Raw genomic sequence first — 23,407 nt, forward strand, 5'->3', positions numbered from 1 at the left:
CATCTTCCTATTGATGCCTTATAAAGTCATAGTTACCATTGTAAATGTTTTTTGGTATTGCGTGCCCAGGAAGGAGGGAAACTCGTAAATTTTTCCCCTCGCTGCTTGTATCCTTTTATTCACGCATGATGATTAGCGTTCAAGTTTAGCTGGTTCGACTTAGCAAACCAGAGTATTTTTATCAATACTTCTATCAGGTGAAGAGCTTGAACGTGTAAGCTCACATTTTTAGGATCCTCTGGCTGATTAAGCTCCATGTTATTGACTTTCACTGCTTGGCAAGACAGCAAACGAGAAAGGGAGTCCCTACCCCTTGGTTCTCTCATAGGCTTCTCAAACCCCCTTCAGAAGAATCAGGAATGAACAAATGCTCTTATTTTTGAGAGCCAAGCATTCAATTAGAGTGACACATCTGTTTAGAGAAGTTATAAGAGTCTTCTTTCTGCTTTCTAGTTTAAACTTCACTGTCTTGTTCCCAAGTGTAGACCGTGCAAACTTCCCGAACAAAAAATCACAGTCTTGGCAAAGCGAAAAACGTAAACAATCTGTATCGCGCAGTCTTTTCCCAGCTGAGTGTTAGCTTCTTCTGTGTATAGAACACTTGTCATCACTGAAAACCATTAGGGTAGGGATCAGGTTTTTTATAAATAGGTTATCAGCAATTTGGAAGCAAAATATCTGGAAAATTCACTACTAGGACCTGCCTTCGTTGGCAGGGAGTGGGTCGTGATAGAACTGATTGCTTTTCAGATTTTCTGTCTTCGAATTGAATAGTTCTGTGGTATGAACATGGTCTGCAGAACGCATGAAAGAGCAGTATTTAATGAAGATAGCTACTCAATTTTTTTTTTTTTTAAAAAGCAGTTTTTAAACCAGATTGTTTATCTGTATTCACATTTAAATACAAACCTAATAACTTGGCTGTATTCCCAGAGAGTACATCGAGGTGTTAGAAACGCCACCGAAAAGAAAAACAAAAAGAGGAGGAAAACTTTGAGAATGTGAAAATATAAGCATATACATTTTTAGAAAAAGTAATTCCTATCTGGAAGATTACAAAATTTAATAGGAAATTATGCTGCTGTTAAATAGCAGATAAGATCCGGTGCTCTCTGTAGGACTTCAGAAGCCTGTTGGACTGCAAACGTTATAGTCTTGCCTGGAGGTCACATAGGATAACTAACGCTAACAGCCTTAAGCAGCAGTATGCTAAAAACCCATCAACATTCTAAAGAAGATTCAGAAATAACTAATAAAAAAAAAAATAGAATAATTGGTTTATAAGGAAGTACCGAAAAGATTCATTATAAAATCTTCAGGGAAAACCTAGTCTGGCATCAATGCAAAGCCATTTTCTTCGAACTGAGTATATTCTGATAGTGAATGGATTTGTTTACAAAGCAAAGTTTCAAAAAACAAATCAATTTATCAGAGAGCCTTTTTTTTGCATTTCTGATACAGCTGTGGAAATCTCCTCCCCCACCGCTACCAGTAAATCAATTCAGAGTACATCAGAAAGTAAACAAGTTTTTTATAGGCATCTAAATAGTTACAAAGCAATAGACCTCATGTGTAGAATATTTCTACCTTGAAATAAAGTTAAAGGAAATTTAAGAAAAAAAGTATGTGCAGGTGAAAAGCAGAAAGTAACAGTAAGAATTGCTTTGAATTTTGTCAAAATCAGTTTTATGTCCATCTAAAACGTCTGCAGAAGCAAAACATTTAAAAAAAAAAAAAAACAAACAAACAAACAAAAAAACCAAACAAAGCAGTTCCATAAAATGGATGCTTCAAAATTTTAAATTTTGGGGATTTAATTTTCTGGTAATTGACTTTAACAATCTAAGGTATGTCCCATTAGCTAGTATTTAGTATGTGGACAAATTGCAATTAGGGAAACCTGAGAAGTCTGTCCCACTATGAAGGGAAATTTGGAGCAATATTGGCTTTTTTTTTTTTTTTTTTAGCTCTTGAAGCAGTTGACTTGAATGCAAGCCAAGAAGAATCAAGCACATGACAGTAATAGCATGGCGTGAAATGTGTCCATGTTTCAACAAGACTCTTGGAGCTGTGCCTGGGAATATAACATGTCAGAGAGAGAGAGATAGGATGAACGTGTTTCGTAGAGGCAATAATAAATGTCCAACAAGTGACTGTTAGCAATGAGGGCGATATTTTAGACCAAGCAGAAAAGACTTTGTACGTGTGCGTTTTCTGTGACATATAGCGCATTTAGCAGTAATATCAGAACATTGTTCTCTTCCTTCCAGCAGCATTATATGGAAAATGAGATAAGTTGACGTACTTTTGCTTCATCTTTTACTTCTGTTCAGGAATGGGGCACGAATGTGGGTGGGAGGTGCCAGTTAGCACAGACACGGGAATGTTAGAGGCGGCCATTTGGTTGTGAGCCACTTAACGCTCCTTCTTAAACGTATTTAAACGTCATACTGCGCGTAAGAAGAGGGCATGAATACCAAGAGAGGTTGGCTAGGGTGGCAAAAGATCATCTGTAAAATATTAAGCATTGATATGTCAACGAGTTCGAAGACATCTGTATAATTTTTTCAGTTTCTCATTTGACCACTTAAGAAAACATTGTGACTTATTGTCCTGGTTTGAGGCCACAACATTTATTTAGATTTAAATAAATAAGAATAGTATTGCTGGTTCTAGACAGCCTAACGTTTTTCATTAAGCAGCAACGACTGTTTTAGCTTCTGCAATGTTAAAATCCTTCCCAGAGGATCTCAGCAAATTTTCCGTTCTCTAGTGTTTGCGTACGGGGAACTGTACATTTGAGATGCGGTTGCAAAAAGCATTGGGCAGAGGTTGAAGTATTTACGTAGAGATTCTTCTTTAAAAGTACAAAATTTGCAAAATTCTGTTGGATGAATTCTGAACCTTCCAAAAGTAAAAAGAACTAAGCAGCTATAGGGTAAGAATACAGCTCGTGAGCAGGAACAAAATATCTAATATTTACACTAATCTTTGATAAAAATGCATTGATCAAAGGAGGTTACTGAGTCTGGACTACAGATCGAAGGCGGCAGGCAGAACCTTGCATTATAGAAAATATGCAAATAAACAATAGGTCTGAGGTAGGAACACATAGTGCCTTTAAATCTGACTTCGTGTAAACTGCAGGAAGAACTATGCATCCCAGTACAATTTATCGAGACAAAGTTCAGCGTTTGTGGTGGCTGCAATGAATAAAAAGAGTATGTAAACATGTTTATGCAGAATGCGCACTGGGTATGGAGACAGCATCATTAACTCGGGGGAATTTCTCCTAGGAAAAAGGGACGAGATGGAGGCAGAAGGCCTGAAAGCCAAAGATCATTTTTTGAATTTAAAGCTGGATCAAGCACTAAAGCTAAATACGTTTTTATTAGCATTGAAACCAAATCTGTAGGAGATTGAATGTGAACATGACATTAGAGAGATGGGGCAATCCAGGAAGAAATTGAAAAAGTCTTCCTGTTCATCCTTCTGAGTTGCCGTTGGCTCACACGCAGGGTTTTCTTCTGCCATGCGGTTGGGAACCAGGACTACACAACGCACTGCGGAGGACAGGTGCCTCCCAGTTATTCCAGTTAGGGACAGCCAGGCCCCTCCTGGGCGCATCTTCAGGTGATGTTCTGCACTGGCAGGGTTTCACAGGGCAGCATAAGAGGCTTTTGGCAGGGTGGAGGTACGTCATCTCTGTAGATGCAGTCTTTATGTCTGGCAAAAACCGTCTGAGAGAATTTCGGAGCCTGCAAAGAGGTTTAGATCATCAAACTGAGAGTAGACAATGATGTTTTGCGTGTGGGTGTGTCATAGGGTAATGAATCTAGATGAGATACAAACGCAGCAAGGTGTTTGTCATCTTACAGCTCTCTGGGTCGAGAGCTCGTGTCAGGGAGTTCGTATAAAATAAGTAGATGACTACATTCAGAGGAAGTGTCCATGTAAGCACTGAGTGGTTTGGAACAAAGATAAAATGACCTGGCGACACGAGGTTTCCAGAGTTAAGTTTTAGTCAGGCACTCCTGAACTTCTTGCTGTGTTTCTACATTATTTTTTTTTTTTTTTTTTTTTTTTTAGTAAGCAGCAGTGTCCTCATTCAGTAAAACGACTGGAGTGTATTCTGCTTCCATTTCAATCCACCTCTGCGGCAGCAGTACCTTTTAGATATGATTTCCCCGTCCCTGTCCCCAGGGTCACTGAAGCAGTCTTACAATGTTTCTTCAGGGGTATTAAAATATTTATAACAAAACTAAAAGAAGAACAGTGTTTTGAAATTTAATGAATGTGCTTTTCATGGGACAAGTACCCATAAATTTTAAAAAGAAAGCGGTAACTGAAGTCTTGATCTTATTAAAATAGATAGATTTGGGTAATGTTTTCAGTGGAAAGAGGATTTCCACCAGCTATGGCCACCATGAAAGCCCTTGTGCTGTATACACACCATTTCACAGCGCGCTCTGGAATCTCTACTTCCCGACATTTATCTGCACAACAGATGATATAAAAAAAATCTTTCCAGAAGGGTTGATGATTTGCTTGCTTTAATAATGTAAGGTTCAGGAAAGCCATGACTGGCAATGAAAAGCGTATAAAAGCTGGCCAGAGGGTTGTACCAGCCATGGGGTCGGTTCAAGAAATTAACCACTACAAAGGTTAAAGATTTGTTTTGTTCAAATAGTTATTTACTTGAGCTATTCTTTCCCAACGTGAACTGAATATTGATTAGTGAACTTTTATCTTCATGATTTCTCTGTCAATTATAGTTTGTTTGGGGTTTGTGTTTGGCTTCTTGCAGTGAAAACTGAACTGATCAGAGAAAGCAATTTTCACTACCAACGCAATACATAACGTACTCGAGAACAAACTGTGATACCTCTTTAAGATGCTGTACTGCTATTTCATAAATCGTTGGCTTGTCACGTAGCAGAATGCTACTTCAAAGGAGAAAGATCCCTTTGAATCTCAGGAGATTGAGTTCTGAATTTAATTCCCGGAGTGAACAGGCTCCTTAAGCGTTTCGTGTAAGGTCTCTAGAGCAGAGGGGGAAGATTGTAATAGCAGAGAAAATGATCCAAAAAAATACTTTAGTCCATCACCTGTGGTTTTTTAAAAAAATAATTCACAATGTCATTCCATTATAACAAGAATTTATAAGCTAACACCTCCTATTGCTTGAAACCAACCACTTGTGCAAGGTTTACCTTTTGCTTTTTACTGCCCCTACAGCACAGCGTTTTATTGCCCGGACCACATTTTTGTGGTTTGCTTCACTGGTACCCCTGATAGCAGCTTCCAGGGATAACTCATAGCTACCGATGGATTTTTGCATTGTGGTTATTTTTACACGAAACAAATGAAATTTCTCTATTTTTCCTCCCTGTCTTCTCGGTGTTACCACACGAATTTGGGCATATCATTGGCCTCTGGCTCTTCAGTCAAAAGTGACTGAAAGAGGCAATATGACGTTCTTCCTTTTCTAAAATATGTTTTTAAAATGAAATCAGCATTTGATTCACTTTTTCTGAGATACTCAGCCAGATTCATGTTTTTAAAAGAGAATCCCTTCCATAAACAAGCAGGCAATTCTCTCTAAGGCGGCAGCTCTTGTGACTCCCGGCAGCAGTCATCTGACAGATTTCTTCTGCTCTTATTCTGTGCCCAGGGCAGATTTTTTTGAGAGGCTAATAAACTCGGGTTTTTTTTCCCCTCTTCGCTACACCAATGCTTTGTATCATCTCAGTGCACATTTTTGCGCAAGCTTCTCAAGTAAGCAAGGCTACAGAGAGTTTCATCTCCACTGCAGATCAGAAAATAAAAAGATATTAAATAGGAATTGTAGTGTTCAGAGTAAGGCTGAGGTTTTTCCGCCATTTGGGGGTAATCACAGAATAGGAAGATTCCCGAATCTGTGTGGAGCCCAGCCTTAAAACCAGTTACTGCAGTTCAGTAATGTAACTAATATAAAAGATTTAGTTCTCCATTAAATTATTATGCATGCGCCACACCGAGAGATGTACTGAATTTATTAAACATTATTTAGTTCAGAAATTCTAGGAGGCGGCTCAAAAATAAGGCCTCAGACTTACCTGGTTTTGGCCAACTCATAGAATATAAGCTCGGAGGCCGGTTTTGCTTTTCGAATACTCCTAGAATGTAGTAATCTGAGAATTTAAAGGCTGTTTTGAGAACACACAAAGAGCCTTCTTTCTTATTTCTTGCTCCTGCTTTAGAAAAATTGAGTGCAACTCCTCAGCTTGAGAATAAATTAAGATCAGACATAGCATTTTAGTTGGGAATTCATAGCCCTGAAGTGAATCTACATTTCCAAGTAATTTTCCAAGTAATTATTTGTAAATGAGTGCCTGGGGTTGAACCAGATGTTGTCGCATTAACTTTAACACACTGTAATATGGAGAGAAAGAAAAAGAAAACAATAAAGGAGCAATAATGAAAAAATAAATAGGACCGTGTACAGAACAGTATTTACTTGTATTGACTCTTTTCTCTGCCATAGATGGAATGGAATTTCCATTATATAAAGCAACTGAGACACGGAAAAGTCTGCTGTAACCTTCAAGGGTGTCTATTTATTATAGACTTGGCTGTCACTTTCTCTGTTTGATCAGCTGATTTTCTAGTGAGTGTGGTTTTGGGAAAAGTGGGAAAGGAAGACAGCCATTATCTGCATAAATACATTTTCAAAAATCTTCAAACATAAATTAGACGCATCAGTTTCCCTTTTAAACCGGTTTGATGTGAAGGGAAAAGATAAAATGGTTCATAGCTTACAAACTGCCGGGTAAAGCTGAAGTGTTGAGTGCTAAATAAGAAAAAGGATAGAAAGCAGATACCCACGGGATGCAACAGAATGCTTCTATTCTTTGTTCCGCTTTATCTTTTACTTTCCCGCATCCTTCTGATAATTATTTTTAATGCTATAAATTCCCCAGCTTTTCAAACCACTGCTGAAAGTCTCATCTACCTAGGGACGCTCAGGAAAATTAATCTGAATTGAATTTTAAACTGGATTAATTAAACTACATTAAATCCTCATGTAAATACACTTCCTCAGAATTAAAATGGCTTTTATTTAATATTCTTTGGAAGTGAGTTAAAGTAAATCAAATTAAGGTCTCTTTAATATTGCTTGAGAATGTCCATCCCATAACTTCAAGGTAATAAAAGTACTTCACCTAAAATTCAAACCCTTTGTTGTTTTGGATTGCTTTTCCTGATCAGGTCCCCAAGGACAAGCCACCCCTCTAAAAATTTTTACTACCATTTACACCCCTTTTGACTCTGACCTTACTCGATTCCCATAACTAAAATATCTGTTTTCATTAGGCTTTTTCCTCGATCACCTGATGTGAGAGGTCTTACATTAAAAAAGAACTGGAAAATGTCTTCCATTTTCCCCTGATTTACTCTTTAAGGTTTAATTCTAAGCAGATCGCGGACCAGCTTCTTTGGCTTTCAAAAATAGCTCTTCTTTCTTATTCTCAGCATCGGTGTTTCTCTGTGGTAAGCAGCTAGAAGAATGTTAGTGTGCTGGATTTTTTTTTTTTTTGATTCAGCAGTGTGTTTAGATTCATCAGCATTTCTGAAGCCCTCAAATCTTGGGGCTATTTGGATTCAACGTTTAGAGGCTGACTTACCCGCCGCGTTTTACCACGTAGCACCTTCGTATCCTTTCCACAGCATGAAACGCGAAGGTAATTTGTTACTGCTGGATGTCTCTGCCAGTCCTCTGAGGATGGCAGCGCAGCAGGAACGCGGCGCGCTTACGTGGTTACAGGAGCTGAGCGTGCCGGCATAGCTACCGGCCCTGACGGCAAGTAGAGTTTGGTGCCTCCAACGAGCAAATTGCTTTTACTCTTGAGAGTATAAAAAAAAAGAAAATGTGTACCTTTGGGGAACACACGTTGCAAAGCGTGTAATTTAAGGTGTTTCTTATTAAGCGCCCTAGTTTGTTCTGAATGATGAATTCCCTTGGGTGTAGACCCCGAAGATGTCTAAATACAGTGACAAAAGGACAAATATATTGTCTCATTCGTTAAAGACAAAATGGGTTTGGCAGTGAGATTCTAGTGGGAGGTGTGCCTGCCCAGGGCAGGGGGGATGGAAGGAGATGAGCTTTAAGGTCCCTTCCCACCCAAACCATTCTGTGACTCTGTGGCAGCTGTGGATAATGACTCATCTTCATTTTGACCCGGACTTCCAAAGCAAGCAAAGCTTGAATGGAAGAAATATTTCGTTTGAATTTTTTGCATCATGATCGACAGTGGAAGACACAACCGTGTGGCCTCTCGCCTTAACTCTGAGGTAGTGGTGATGGGAGATAAGGAGAGAAGTGCTTCCCAAAGCCTGCAGATGTGGTGCTGCACATCAGCCCTGGGCGCGAGGGGGACAGGAGCGCGGAGTAAGCTCGCACTGGTGGAAGCACAACTGCTTGTTCTTCAGAAACACCACATTAGCGTTCCATCACTCACTTTGACCAGATTGTGGGTTGATTATCAGACCAAAACCATAATTTAAATAAGGACAGAAACAGACAAAACCAGTCAGAAATGCATTTGTTACTTCTCTGTGGTTCCTTTTTTTTGCAATGGAGTATCGGTTAAGTTCTAACTGACCACTGGTTTTGCTTTTCCCTCTTTTGCTGCAGTTTATTATGCTGACATACATCTTTATGTTGGCCTGGCTTGGCGTCACGGCTTTCACTTCTCTGCCCGTTTACATGTACTTCAACCTGTGGACCATTTGCCGAAACGCCACCGTAGTGGACGGAGCTAATCTCTGCTTGGATCTTCGCCAGTACGGTACGTGAATGAAGAGTGCTAAATAGAAAGCATGGCCTCGCTTTGCTCCCGTGTACCTGAAACGAACTGTTTCAGTGTTTCCGAAAAGCATCTCTTCCTACCATTTTACCCAAACATCACGGCAGTATGTTAGAGATGCGCTGCATTTCCAGGCTTGAATCAACGTGACTCAGAGTCAACGGAGTCAATGTTGTCCATCTTCCCAGAGTACTGCAAATTTGGCTTCCGCTTAGTCGCTTCTTTTGGAATTGTTGGAACTCGTCTAAAAAAGTTTAAGTAGTCGTTTATCTGGAGAATGGCTCTTTAACCTTGTGGTAGGACACCGATTTGGTGATGTGAGATTCTAGGTTATCGTCTGTCCCCGCAGAGGGGAAGCGGGACAGGACAGGATTCGTTGCTTGCAAAAAATTTAGATGAAGACTGACACTACAGATAGTACCAGTCTAAGGGGCTGGAGAGAGCCAGCGGGGCTGGAGCCTGAGGTTACGATGAAGTGGGGATGCGCACATGCGTGTGCTTTGAGGGCATGGGGAAGTTGGACAAAAGGGGGTTTGGAATCCTAAAAAAAAGTCTGAGGGTTCTTGCGTTGGTGGTGAAAATTCAATTCCTTCCTGCCCCAAGACTGATTTGAATCTAGATGTTCTGGCCTCGATGGTTTCTCAGCCCACAGAGCTTTGGGTAATCATACTCTTGTCAGGCGGTTCCCTGAGTCTTTCTTTTGTTGCCTTGGACTAATACAGAATTGCGGTATACATTAAAGTTTTTCTTAAGATATAAAAAATGCCGTATTGCTTGGGAACGAAAGAGTTTGGTTCATATTGAATATTTCACTTAAGCTGAAACAAAATATTTCACATCATTGTTTTCACGAGGGGAAAAAAAATATCTTTTTTTAGTATATTGATTATATTTTTTCCCACCGGCATGACAGGTGAGTTGAGAAAGCAATTATCTGTACAGATCTCATCAAGAGTATTAATTCTTCTTTCTGTGACCTTTTATTTTGCTAATATTAGTGCCTGTTTTGAATTGTTAATTCTATTTAAAACGTGCAGAGAACACTGACGTAGAAGATGTGTATTCTGTGAACCTACTTATTTCCTGTAAATTCAGTGTAAAACCTGCTGATTACTAATAGGAAAGAACAGCACTATTTTTCATGATAACCGAGTTACAGCAGTTTTCTTCAGGCTGGTCTTTGATTTAGTATCCGGACGTTAGCTAAAGTGAACAATGTGGCAGATTCTAGTTATTCTTGCTGATAGAGAAACTATTATTACAATGAAGTATACATTTGAGTAATGCTTTTTTATGACTTGTGAAAGAAGCTTTGTACCAGATCAAAGTGTCTGAAAATAACATACAGCACATTTCTCCACGTGAGCGTGGAGAATGTTTGTGAACAACACGGTAAGTGTGCACAGTGGCGGCAAACAATATTCTGGTGTTTTGATTATTGTGCTGATCACAGTCTGGAATCAAAATATTTTCAAAAATGGCTGAAAGATTTCAGAACCTGCATGGTTCCTACTAGGCCTTTTACTAAATAGATGATGGGTTAGTTTTGTGATGGCTGAAATTATCATAGAATCGTAGAATGGTTTGGGTTGGAAGGGACTGGAAAACTCATCTAGTTGCACCCCCCCCGCCCTGGGCAGGGCCACCTCCCCCCAGCCCAGGTCGCTCCCAGCCCTGTCCAACCTGGCCTTGAACACCTCCAGGGATGGGGCAGCCACAGCTTCTCGGGGCACCCTGCGCCAGGGGCTCACCGCCCCCACAGGCAAGAGTTTCTTCCTAATATCTCATCTAAATCTCCCCTCTTTCAGTTTAAAGCCATTACCCCTCTTCCTATGGCTCCCCTCCCTGATCCAGAGTCCCTCCCCAGCTCTCCTGGAGCCCGTTTAGGCACTGGAAGGGGCTCTAAGGTCTACCCAGAGCCTTCTCTTCTCCAGGCTGAACCCCCCCACCTCTCTAGCCTGTCCTCCCAGCAGAGGGGCTCCAGCCCTCCCAGCATCACAGAAAACTTATTTTTCTTGTTAAAAAAAGTTCTGCAAAGCATCCAAGAATTTGTATTTCTCAGCTTTTCTGGCTCATATGAAGTCCGTTGCTATGTACTAGGGATACTAAATACTGTCAATATTTGTTCTGCTCCAGGTATCGTAACCATTGGAGAGGAAAAGAAGGTTTGCACCACGTCAGAAAGTTTCATCAAGATGTGTGACTCTAATGAGGTGAATAAATATGATAATATTTTTGGCAAATCTATAATATATGTTACAGTAGGTAGTAACTGATGTGTGTTTTTTTCTTACTGTTAATGTTCTAATTCTAGCTATGGTGAGGAAATAAAATCCCAGTGGAAAATACGGTCAGCAAGTACTTTTCCTAGTCTTTTGCCACGTACCAAATTTAGTCAGTGCAATTTCTCCAGCCATTTCTTTTCTAAATACACTCGCATTTTATGTTGGTTTTTTTTTTTTTTTTTTAAGAATTCCATTGTCATGTATATTTTTACTGAGATGACTTTGAAAGCTAATGCACCTGCTGCACGATGAATAGGTCTGGATAATGAACCACTGTTTGAAGATCTTATGATTACTGTTGTGACAGGAGAGCGAAGCTTTCAAATGGGCTTGACCAAATCTTGCAGCGTGTTAGGATAATAAATCCTAGTGCGGTTTTTGTATTTTTGTCCCTTAGGCAAAGGCCTAAGTGCAGCGGAGGTTTTTGGTTTGTTTTTTAAATGATCGGGGATGACGACAGGACAAACAAAATTACATCTCTCTCAAACAAAAAAAAAGAGGCTAAAATCTTGATCCCTCTGAAGTCAGAGGCTGCTTTGCTCAATGTTCCACTGGGTCTTGCTCTGCCTGAATAAATCGGCTTGGCGTGAAGGTACGCAAGCTGCCTTTATACCGAAACCATCGCAGAAAACGCAACCCTTGCTGTGCGCTCGACGCTCCGCGGCTGCCATGTAAACCAGGTCACGGAATCGAAAAACAAACCTTTGCCATCCGAGTTAACCACCTTCCTCACCCCAGCCCAAACCTTTACGTGATTATTTAACCTGGTTCATGTTATATTGCTGTGAACATATTTTATTGGCAAGTTGGGGAGGGAAGGAAATCAATATATGAAGATGGAAAGCTACAGCTAATGAAGGCAAAAGGGGTTGTCTTAGATTGTCTCGGTGCCGCTGGTGAAACCGCCACAAACATTTCTAGATCCAGTAAGGTTGTATTGTAACTGTGGGGAAAAAAAAAAAAGGAAAAAAAAAAAAAGAAAAATTGTGGAAGGGTTTATTTATAAATAAATGGGTTTCTTATATTTTATGATTTTAAATGCAATATTTTTAAATTGAATTATGCTCTATCCCTGATAGGAGCATTGCAACAAAACAGGCAGAAGCACAACGTCATGTATTGATGTCAATCTTTTGGAAAAAGTAATCATTGCTTTTGTAGAAGGGCAGATTGGGAAGGTGGTCATTTGTTCTATGTTATTCAGACCTTTCAGTTGAATTTCTGTTTACTGTACCACCCTGAAAGTCCCTTTCTTTATCCCCCTTTGCAGCTAAACATGACCTTCCACTTGTTCATTGTGGCTCTTGCTGGAGCGGGCGCAGCAGTCATCGCTATGGTAAGGTGCCCAACACCGCGCTTCCGTCGTCTTCTGAATTGCAAATACATTCCGGTCGCTGCTCAGCGCCAGTTATTCAATTTCCGTGCTATCACTCAACGCTATTACTAAAATACAACTCTGTAACTCAATACTCTCTCTTATATTTTTTTTTTTTTTTTGTTAAATATATCGACAGATTCCCTTTGCAATAGGGTATCATGGCTACTTTTTTGAATAAACCCCCCACCTTTGGGTACATGCTAAGAATTTTTACTATTATTTTATTCGCGTGTCTGTCTCATGACCACAGTAACATCCTTTTATGCTCGATGCCTTTCTGGGTATTCGCAGGCTTGCCATGATGCTATTTTAGGAGCAGACTCTTTTTGTCAGGTCCGTGCATATCTGTGAATGCGTCAGTTTTTCTATCAGGATTAAGTTTTACCTTTTTTTTTAATGACGATTGCTTTGAATTTGATGACATTTTGCCAATGAGAACATTCTGCTAGGAAAAAAAAAGTGTATGAGCTGACGCCCTGCTCTTCTGCCTTTTGTCTGCTGCGTCTGCTTAAACATAAAGATATTTTTAGAATGGGGATTCTGTGCCGGTGTAGGTTTGTATGATACACACTGGAATCACGGAATCACGGAATTTTCAGAGTTGGAAGGGACCTCTAGAGATCATCTAGTCCAACTTCCCTGCTAAAGCAGGATTGCCCGGAGCACATTACTCAGGACTGCATCCAGGCGGGTCTTGAAAACCTCCAGATTTTCAAGAATGGGAAATGGAATGGGAAATGAAAAATGACTGTTATTTGGTACTGATGCATTCCGTAAGCAAAGTGTTCATGGTGGTGATTACTGTTACTACTGCTACTAGAAATTTTTCATTGAATCCTAGGGCCATAAATTTTTCTTTCTCCTTAGAACTGCATTTATGAAAAAGGATAATCAGAGAGTATTCAATGAAGCTAGTATTCAAGTTCCATCAGTGATTTTTTTTGTTTGTTTTTCTCTGCCAGTTTTTCAGCGTTACATGACACCCTGCCAACACAGCAGAAATAGCGAAATGAAAAAAAATCTATTTTCAATGTGATTTTTATCTCAAGACCACATATAATAAGTATAATAGTAGAATATAATTTATATTAATAATTTAAAGGATTTTCCTAATGGACTCTTTTCTGCTTCCAGCTGAAAAACCCGTGACCAAATAGTAATTATTATACTATGTGTGTTAGTGTTAGGAAAGTATATCCAAGAGACCATTAGTTCACCAGTGCATTATTGTTTTGAAGTATATTCAGTAGTAGTTATCAAGTGCTAATCTGTTCCGGTAACAATTCTGCATTTCAAAGAGTTTTGAATCAGAATAGCCACCCAAAGAATTTCAGTGAAAATTCATCTTCCATCTTCAGTGGAAGCAAATTAAGTAGGTACATTGAGCCACGTAGTTTAAATACATGATACTTTCCATCAAGCTTAAAAAAACCTCTCAAATCTCAGAGCACCATATCAAAGATGCCATAGATGTGGTACACCAAGCACTAATCCACGAGGAATTCACTTTGATGGCTCACATTTATTCGCATATTTACGAAGGATTACCCGTACACGAGTATTTTATTGGATTTTGTGACTGCGCAGAGCAGGCACCGTAACGCTCTGACTGTTTCAACAGAAATGTAAGTTAAAGATCTAAGCGCTAGTAAATTGTGTAGTGTCCAGATGCTGGTAAATGCATGCTTTATGAAATATTCGCAACTCTGTTGCCTAGATTTCAATTTTTGTAGCTAAATGGTTTGGTTTTAACCTGCCATTGTGGTGTTAAGTTCCTGGGGAAGATTGGCACGTTGCACTCTCTGATGGTGGTAATTTTTCAAACCATCATACGGACCACGTTTGTAGGTTGAACAGTGTGCTTCACGCTTGGCACGGTAGCGCAAAGTCCGGGCACGGGGCGTGAAGGAAAATTCAGAATTTCGTGGTCGGACAAGCAGATATGAACAGGTTCTCTTTCTTTAAAGGAAGTTCACTTTCCTAAGGAAGAAGTAATTTAGGGGAGGGAAAATGAATTTTGGGTCCTAAATGTCCCATATGGAACGAAGAAAGTATCTTCCCCCCCCAGGTGCTACGCTCAAATGAGTAGAAGGTGGTAAGGTACGAGGAATGGACTAGGGCATGGGACAGCCTGCAGAAGCCCTTTGAGTCACTGGAGAGCCAATGCCCTTCCCTGTCTGTGCTCTTGCAGGAATAATCCCATAATGAGATTAAAATACCAGCCCTTTACAAAAGAGCAAGCTTATTGATTTATTGCACTTTTAAAACATTTCTTGCAAACAGTTACTTTAAACTATAATAGTCCACCTGACTAAAGTAGTCATTATTTTGTAATTATTACCAGCCAGTAATAGTTATGCATCATCAATGAGAGTGCTGAAAAACTGAAATGGTAAAATTTGCTCTTTTAAATGACATTTTAAGTCATGACATTGATATACTCCATTATATCCTCACTTCTGGATTTGTGGACATTTGCATGAGACAGATTATTTAATATGTACAGATTTCTTTAACTCTTTTAATGTCAATATTTGTCATGAAATTCACCAGAGAAATGAGCTTGTTCATAAATATTAAGACCATCTGTCACCGGGATACTTTTCATTAATCTGTATTTTAAAAATATCTTTTAGAAAAATGTAGTAATTTATTGCAAAAACCACAAAAAAAAATGTTAATACTTGCAGAACCATTTGGTCACAAGTCATAATTTTCCTATCTCTACTACTTTAATCTCTCTCTTGGTCTCAAAATTTATATGAATATTAATTTTTTTCACAATTCCCTAGCTGGCTCTTTAGTCTCCAAGGGAGAATGCTGTTTTGGGATTCAAAAAGGCGATTGGCCTACGAGTTAGGATTGTGGTACAGAAAAACCCACATATTTTTTAAAGTGTATGTCAGGGAAAGCTTTATTTTGCAGAGAAGAAAAATGTCAAATAATTTGTTTTGAAAATTTATGATTCTTAGGCTTCAGCCCAGGATGAAAAAAAACAAAAAACTGATAGAATTATTATGTTGTAGGTCTTGAGCACAGAAAAATTAGCCAGGATTTTGATCATACTGCATTTGGACTATGTATGATTCTGGACATTACTGCTCTTTCTTATGTCTGAATGGATAATAAATGGACACAGAAATGATCATTAATTAACACATATCAGTTTTGCTGCTTTCAGTGTTGCGTCAGATAGAAACAGATGACGTGAAGTTGTTTAAGTGTAAACTCTACCATCCCAAAGGGTGCCCGTAAGGATAGTAAGCATCCTGCCCCTGCTTTCCCAAAACCACTACAGCAAAACCGAACTATGAGATACGGGGTTTCTCTCCTCAAAAGTTACAGTGTGAGCGGTACTCTTCAGCCTGAAGCTATGTCCTGTATGATGGAGATGCAATCCATTCTCCTGAAACAGGGACAAGGGAAATGTGTGAGCGATCTAGTTCCACTCCCCCGGTATGGTTGTGCTCTTCTGCAGGATATTAGATGCAGGTAAAAAGGGGAGGAAAAAGTAATTTAGCCTTCTGCCCTGCTGAGACAATGACATGACCCAAAAGGAAAGGAAAAACGAACCCAAACCTCTTCTTAGCCTAGATGTGATTCTGCGGTTCCGAAAGGTTGAAGCATACTTTCCCCTTCCGAGGAAATCCCAGCAGGAATGTTTGGTAGGGTACGGGAAGACCCTGCCCTGACTTGCATATGTCTGCCATTGGAAGATCCGGCGGCAGACTGGAAGCTGCTCTGCTCCGGTTTGAATAAGCCTTGACAGGGCCCCACCGGCTTCGGGCTACTCAGGTCACGCAAGTGTGAAATGCAATTAGACAGCCGCTTAGAGATGACCTCCTTAGCGCGACAGCGTTACCCAGGGACGTGGCGTTAGACAAAACAACGCAGGTGGCGGTGGCACTGTTCGATGTATATGCCTTTATATAGCGTGGATATGTATTTGAGATTATATTCGTTACATAAGCTGAAGTAGTTGTTTCCAGGAAAGTCATCCTACGTAAGAGCGAATGTGAACTCCGAGAGTTTTCAACTGTTATTCCAGAAGTTTGGTTCTGTGACGTTGTAAGGAAGGGATGTGTGAAGAATGGGAGTTTAATGGAGGTCAGACCGTGGCTGATGAACCTTCAGAATAGTTTGCCTTTTTTTTTTTTTTTTGGTAGAAAAAAATTCCAAGTGAAACTGCACGACATCTGGTTTAAATTTGTCTCTTACTGGGTCACTGCCAGATACTTTGTGAGGATAAGAAATGTGCCTGCGTGGTCCCAGTTTCATCACTTGTTGTTCAGTTGCAAGGCTTTCTGGCAGGTGTGTTTTGAGAGATCAGGAAGATGCGAGTACCCTGCTCAGATACCCCCCACTTCTGGGATTCTCATGTCTACAGTCTGTTCGAGGTTCAGATCACATTTTTTAATTGGCCTCTTACCCTCGAAGGACCAGCGCTGGTTGTTTTTTGTTTTTTGTTTTTTTTTTTTTATTGGATGCAAATCGCAATTTTCTGAGATGACAGAATTATCAGGGTTACCAGCCTGTTTCTTTTGATTTTTCTCTTGAGTTTTACTATGGAGGAATTTTAAGGCATTTCCTTCATCAGGGTGGGGATTCACTATTAGTGTCTCTCGTTTGATCTAGAAACGCCCGTTCCAGTGACTGCTCATGGTGAAAGCTTTTGGAACATCTGAGTTAGATACAAGGCATTTCTTTTTCCTGTGTGCTAAATTATGACCAGGACATGTCCCAGAGTAACACAGTACATGCTGCCACCTCCAGCACTTGCACTGTCGTCACAGGTTGTGTTGCTAGTGTTGTACTAGAGATATTAAAAACTCCTTAAGCGATGTAGAAGTACTACTATGTGTCGCCTTTTTCCTAGAGGACGGATTCTCTGAAGGCTTCTTTCTATTTTATGGCTCCTCAACTCAGACTGTATTCCTCAAGTAGGTGAAAGCTTGCCATAAACCACCAGGATAAAAAAGACACCAAAAGTACTTGGTCCTTTGAAGGGTTCCAAAATGCTTTCCTTGATCTTAATTAGCCAGACTAAGAAATGAGCATTAGCCTGCACTAATCAGCAGCAATTGCCACCAAACATTTGTGGGAAAAGCCAACACTGGCATTTCCAAAAAAGAACGAACGTATGAAATTGGCTCTGTTCATTTCGTATGGGTCTAAGATGCTCAGGTATCTACAACAGCCCAATACGAAGAGGAGAATTTACATAATCTCAAGGTGTTTTTAAGATTATTCAATTTTCCATTAATTGAATCCTAGTTTAATTTATCTATTTCTTAGGAAGATGTGGAATCTTTTTGATTTCAGAAAATTATCTGTGGCCTCTGAGGTAGCTGATGAACATAACTATAAGAGATGGTCTCATCAGAAAGTATCTGGAAGGCTGCTAGGGGAGGAATAAACGTCCAGAGACACTTGGAATAGACCAGCTGAATACTGTTACTGAAAATTTTTATTTTCTGCCTGGACACAGAGCCAACAGAGCATGTCCTAAGAAGGTCAGAGGCTCCTTGCAAGCAGATCCAGCTGACTGAAGGTAGGACATTTGTGGTCCACCTTAGAAAGGGAAGCTTTCAAAGCCTGCAAGTGTCCTGAAAGACCTGGACCTGGGAAACTGAAGTGGACAGGAGAGCAGTTTGTTGCTCTAACAGGCAGCTGAAGTAGACTTTACACTGTAGGCGGCCACAAGAGTGGCGACGAAGGAAACTAACTCCAAAAGGGACTGAATGCAGATAGCGTGTGATTGCCCCTGAAGGAGGAAATTTAGAATAGAATCATAGAATTGTCTAGGCTGGAAGGGACCTTGAAGATCATCAAGTTCAACCATCAACCTCACGCTGCCAAACTCACCGCTAACCCATGTCCCTCAGCACCACGTCTACACATCTTTTAAACAGTTCCAGGGATGGTGATTCCACCGCTGCCCTGGGCAGCCTGTGCCAGTGCTGGACAACCCTTTCAGTGAAGAACTTTTTCCTAATCTCCAATCTAAACCTCCCCTGGCACAACTTGAGGCCGTTCCCTCTTGTCCCATCGCCTCTTCCTTGGGAGCAGAGCCCGACCCCCCCTCGCTGCCCCCTCCTGTCAGGGAGCTGTAGAGAGCGAGAAGGTCTCCCCTCGGCCTCCTCTTCTCCAGGCTGAACACCCCCAGGGCCCTCAGCCGCCCCTCACCAGACGTGTGCTCCAGACGCCTCACCAGCTTTATTTGAATAAAATATTTTTGGCAGCAGTTCCTGGGAGGACTCAGCTTCATTCCTGGTATTGGTATTGTGTTAAAATTTATTATTTGTTTGATCATTCATTGCCACCAGTCAGAAGACTGGACATCTACCAAATGTTAAGCTCAGTCCCTGGCAGCCATACCATGTGATTTTTATAAGCTACTAAGCTCCATCTCAAACTCAATTAAGGTGTTTTACAACCTCTGTTTTTAATGGGAAGCATTTGCAGAACGTAACTTCTCTACTGGTAGGATATCTTTCACTGACTTTTGGATTAAATTTATTCAAAGCCATGTGAAAAACATTTGTTCATGTGACAATATTGCCAATATCCTTTAACTGGTGTTTAATCCTCAGATGTATTCATAGACATTCTGTCCTCCCCGTTCGCTAGCATAAATAAACCGAGTTCTTTGGGAGTGTACCATCACAGCTCAGCCAGTGATTCATGTTCCCTCCAAGTGAGTCAGGTCCAATCTCCAGTACTCACCAATAAGTTGTACAATAACCACAGGCTGTGGGTTTTTTTTTTTCCCTTCTTTTCAGAAATTTTTTTGTTTTGTTTTTGGATGGAATACTTGGAAAGCTCTTAATTTTGTTTTCTTAAAAAAAATAAATAAATAAATGTATTTTTACCTATTCGAAAATTTACATGGAACATGAACATTGTTTCTGCTCCATTCGAGATGTACACAGAAATTGTCTTTTAAAAATCACACAAATCACTTTTTTTGTTTTCTATGCATTTTAAAGAATTGCATAAATAAATTGAGGTATAACTAATACAACAGTGAAATAAATCTACTAAATTAAATGCTGACAGGCATGTGCCCCTTTTAAGACCTCAACTTCATTTGTCACTGTATTCTGTCATGTTTTGCCTAGCTGTAAATATTTTTCAATTTTTGACGATTTTTTCCCAAATTTGCTGGTTTTGACAAAATAGCTAGAGTAGCAGAGGGAAGACAGAAATCATGGCTAAATGAAAAGTTAATGCTAACTTTAACAAGAAAGCAAAAGGAAATCTTTCTGTAATTGTATTAGGTATGTAATTGTAAGACTACAGATGCCTCTATGGTGTATTTCTATCTTAAGCAACTACTTTAACAAATAGCGATTCATAGGATCATAGGATCAGAGAATAGTTTAGGTTGGAAGGGACCTTAAAGACCATCCAGTCCCACCCCCTGCCCTGGGCAGGGCCACCTCGCCCCAGCCCAGGTTGCTCCCAGCCCCGTCCAACCCGGCCTTGGACACCTCCAGGGATGGGGCAGCCACAGCTTCTCTGGGCACCCTGCGCCAGGGGCTCACCGCCCTCAGAGTGGAAAAATTTCTTTCTAATATCTAACCCAAATCTACCTTCTTCCAACTTAAAGCTATTACCCCATGTCCTATCACTACATGCCGTTGTAAAAAGTCTCTCTCGAGCTTTCTTGTAGGCCCCCTTCAGACACTGGAAGGGGCTCTAAGGTCTCCCCGGAGCCTTCACTTCTCCAGGCTGAACCCCCCAACTCTCCCAGCCTGTCCTCACAGCAGAGGTGCTCCAGCCCTCGGAGCATCTTCGTGGCCTCCTCTGGACCTGCTCCAACAGGTCCATGTCCTTCTTATGTTGGGGGCTCCAGAGCTGGATGGAATATTCCAGGTGGGGTCTCACAAGAGCAGAGCAGAGGGGCAGAATCCCCTCCTTTGACCTGCTGGCCACGCTTCTTCTGATGCAGCCCAGGATACAGTTGGCCTTCTGGTCAGGGAGTGCACGGTGCCGGCTCATGTTGAGTTTCCCACCAGCCAACACCCCCAAGTCCTTCTCCTCAGGGCTCCTCTCAATCCATTCTCCGCCCAGCCTGGATTTGCGCATGGGATTGCCATGGGGAAAATGGGGATGCCATGGCATTCAGTGGGGAAAAGTCTGCAAGAAATTGCCAGGAGGTGATTTTCCACGTAGATTTGCAGACTAGCTGAAATGGTAACGCAGGGCTGGCGTGTTGATTTCTCTGAGTTTTTAATTTTTTTACAACCGTTGCTACCAACTGCGAGTCACGGTAACAGTAAGAGCTGGGAGCTGAGTAATCTGAGGATTAATGAATCTCAAGCTCGAGCTTCGCATCATATTGCCGTTCTGCTTCTTGACTTGACACTGCTTAGTTCCTTCTGCTGGAAACCCAATCTCTACCCCGTAGCTTTCGAGTCCGAACGTGCTCTACTCTGACTACCTCTCTTGGTTCCTAACTCCCTGTTACCTCTCTTACAGGTCCACTATCTCATGGTCTTGTCTGCCAACTGGGCCTATGTGAAAGATGCTTGCAGAATGCAAAAATATGAGGATATTAAGTCAAAGGAGGAACAAGAGCTTCATGATATTCATTCTACTCGCTCTAAAGAGCGGCTCAATGCTTACACATAAAAGAAACCTTGTCTTACTTTCTAACATGTGAATGCTTTGTTGTTTAACTAAAGGCCATCCAACCATTTTAAAAACAATTGAAAGTGCTTCTCACAAAAGATAGTTTGGGTGACTCACTTATCACCCATGTCCAATTCTTGGTTGTCTAGCACTTGGTTTCTTAATTAGTTCTTACTTTGTGTGACCGTTCTCTACCACAAAGCTCCTAAATAGCCTTTCCTGAATCCTTTTAAGCTAATTAGTTCTGCTAGATCAAGGATACTAAACTATTGTCAAATACAAATATGTGTTTGATTTTTTTAATCACTTTGTATGTGTTATGCATAACACCTTTTGCATTGTTTCTTATATGTTTTTGGAAAAAAAAAAAAGTAGCTTTTTATACTTTTTAGTTTTGAGTTCAATAACTACTTTAACTACAGGTATACTTCAAAGGGACCATTGTACGTGATGTACAATATATAAAGAAAACACTCTGATGACTTTCCTTTATATTTGGAAAACTTGCCAGATGGACCCTGATCAACTTGAACGAAGGTCCTAAGAACGTTTTAAACAATCAAAGGTGCAATTTCTAAATTTGTAATAGTGGGTAAAAAAAAAAAAAAAAGAGAAAAAAAAAGAGAAAAAAGAAAAAAAAAGAAAAAAAAGAAAAAAGTGCTTCTTATCTTTGTTAACATTGTATTATTATCGATGTTTTTAAAAAATATTCTCTTGTTCCAAGTTCCATGGGTGATAATTCCTGTTTGTATTGTGAGCATGCAGACCGTGGTGCTAACAATGCATGGCCACTTGCCTTTTGAAGGAATTCAATACCACGGCTACCTGTTAAAGAGTTATGGTATATAGACAATTGTTAATTAAGTGATATAGTTATCCATAGTTTTTTACAGAATGATCTCTCTTTAATTCAACGATGGTTATGCTAAATTGGAGCTGTTCATGTGACGATGTAAGAAATTACTGCTTAGCTACATTTATGAAAGTAATATATCAAAAATACAGTGACCGTAGGAGTCAGATGTCTTTTTACCTGCTTTAAAAATTTAAATGGATTGCACCTGTCTGAACTGTAAAAGATATATTAAAGGAGACTTCCATAAATGTTATAGCTTGGCTTCTAGCTTTCCTACACATATTGGTTTACCTGTACTATGTTAAAGTAAGGTGAAAAACACTGCAGAGCTTATTATTTGAAAGTGTAGTAATATATTTGAACCTTTATTTTGATAGGAAAACGTTATCAGAAAGATAGGTCATCTTAATTTGAAAGAATTACCTGCATCAAAAACAAAACAAAAAAACCCTATTTAAGAAAAGTCAGTATTATTGGACCAAATCTGGTGGATTTTTTTTTTTTTTCTTTTTGCCTATTTCTAATGCTACAAGAATGCTGTAAAGTGTCTTTTAAAGTGATGTAGCCTGACAAGACATTTTTGTCAGTGTTAAAAATCTTAGGTAGTTTTGTGCACTTATTGGACCATTGTGAATTCTCTCTCAGTGTAAGTGCATTTCTAATAAAACTTCTTGAGTAAAACTCTTCTTTGTACTATTACTAGTCATGCATCATCAGTAATTTTTAACAATTCTTGTAGTAAGTAGCAGGTAATACTATAGTTACTTGTGGCATGATAATGCATTAAGTAGTATTAGTTGATTGAATTTTTTTTCTTTTTCTTTTCTTTTGCTTGTTTTGGGGGTTTTTTGTTTGTGTTTTTGATTTGGGGTTTTGGTTCTTTGGGGTTTTCTTTTTGGTTTTTTTTTTTTTTTCTTTGTTTTTTTTCTTTTTTTACACTTAGGCTGTCCTATGGGGTCAACAGTTTTCTGATAATGTGCAGTACCGGTATTACAGTTCTGCAAAAAGTAGTAGGAACCTCTTTTGGATTCTATATCGTAGTGTTTCAGTTTTGTGTCTTCAAACGTTTGTGCTGATTTTTAAAACTATGTCTTTTAAACTCATGTAATGATGTTAATGCTTTTGGCTCTTCTCTGGTATTAGAGTTTGTATTTTCACAAAGAATGCTTTGTAGCAGGCATTACAATTAATCTGTTTTGTACATAAATGTGCCAACAGCTTGATGGTGGCGTTTTTGAAATGTAGAACAAAGTGCTTGCAAAAATGTAATAAACACACTTGTGTACTTTGTGTACTTATTGATTGTTCGTGTTGCGTAGTTTTTTTTTTCTTTGCCTGTACTGGACAAATCGTCATAACCAGAAATGGAAGAAGCTCATCCCTTCTGTTGTCCTTGCTGTTG

At 39.8% G+C, this 23,407-nt stretch overlaps 1 protein-coding gene across 1 annotated transcript in view; it reads left to right on the forward strand.

Annotated features, from left to right (window-relative positions):
- Positions 1-21,149, forward strand: part of GPM6A (glycoprotein M6A) — a gene marked incomplete at both ends in the record, with an annotated part of 142,726 nt that extends 121,577 nt beyond the window's left edge. Inside the window, 4 exons of the mRNA XM_082482727.1 lie at positions 8,678-8,831; positions 10,986-11,062; positions 12,405-12,470; positions 20,997-21,149. Of these exons, the coding sequence (XP_082338853.1) occupies positions 8,678-8,831; positions 10,986-11,062; positions 12,405-12,470; positions 20,997-21,149 (450 nt within the window). The remainder of the gene's footprint in view (positions 1-8,677; positions 8,832-10,985; positions 11,063-12,404; positions 12,471-20,996) is intronic.
- Between the last annotated feature and the right edge of the window lie 2,258 nt (positions 21,150-23,407).

Source organism: Vanellus vanellus, assembly GCF_965231255.1.
Source record: "Vanellus vanellus genome assembly, chromosome: 4".
Lineage (NCBI taxonomy): Eukaryota > Metazoa > Chordata > Aves > Charadriiformes > Charadriidae > Vanellus > Vanellus vanellus.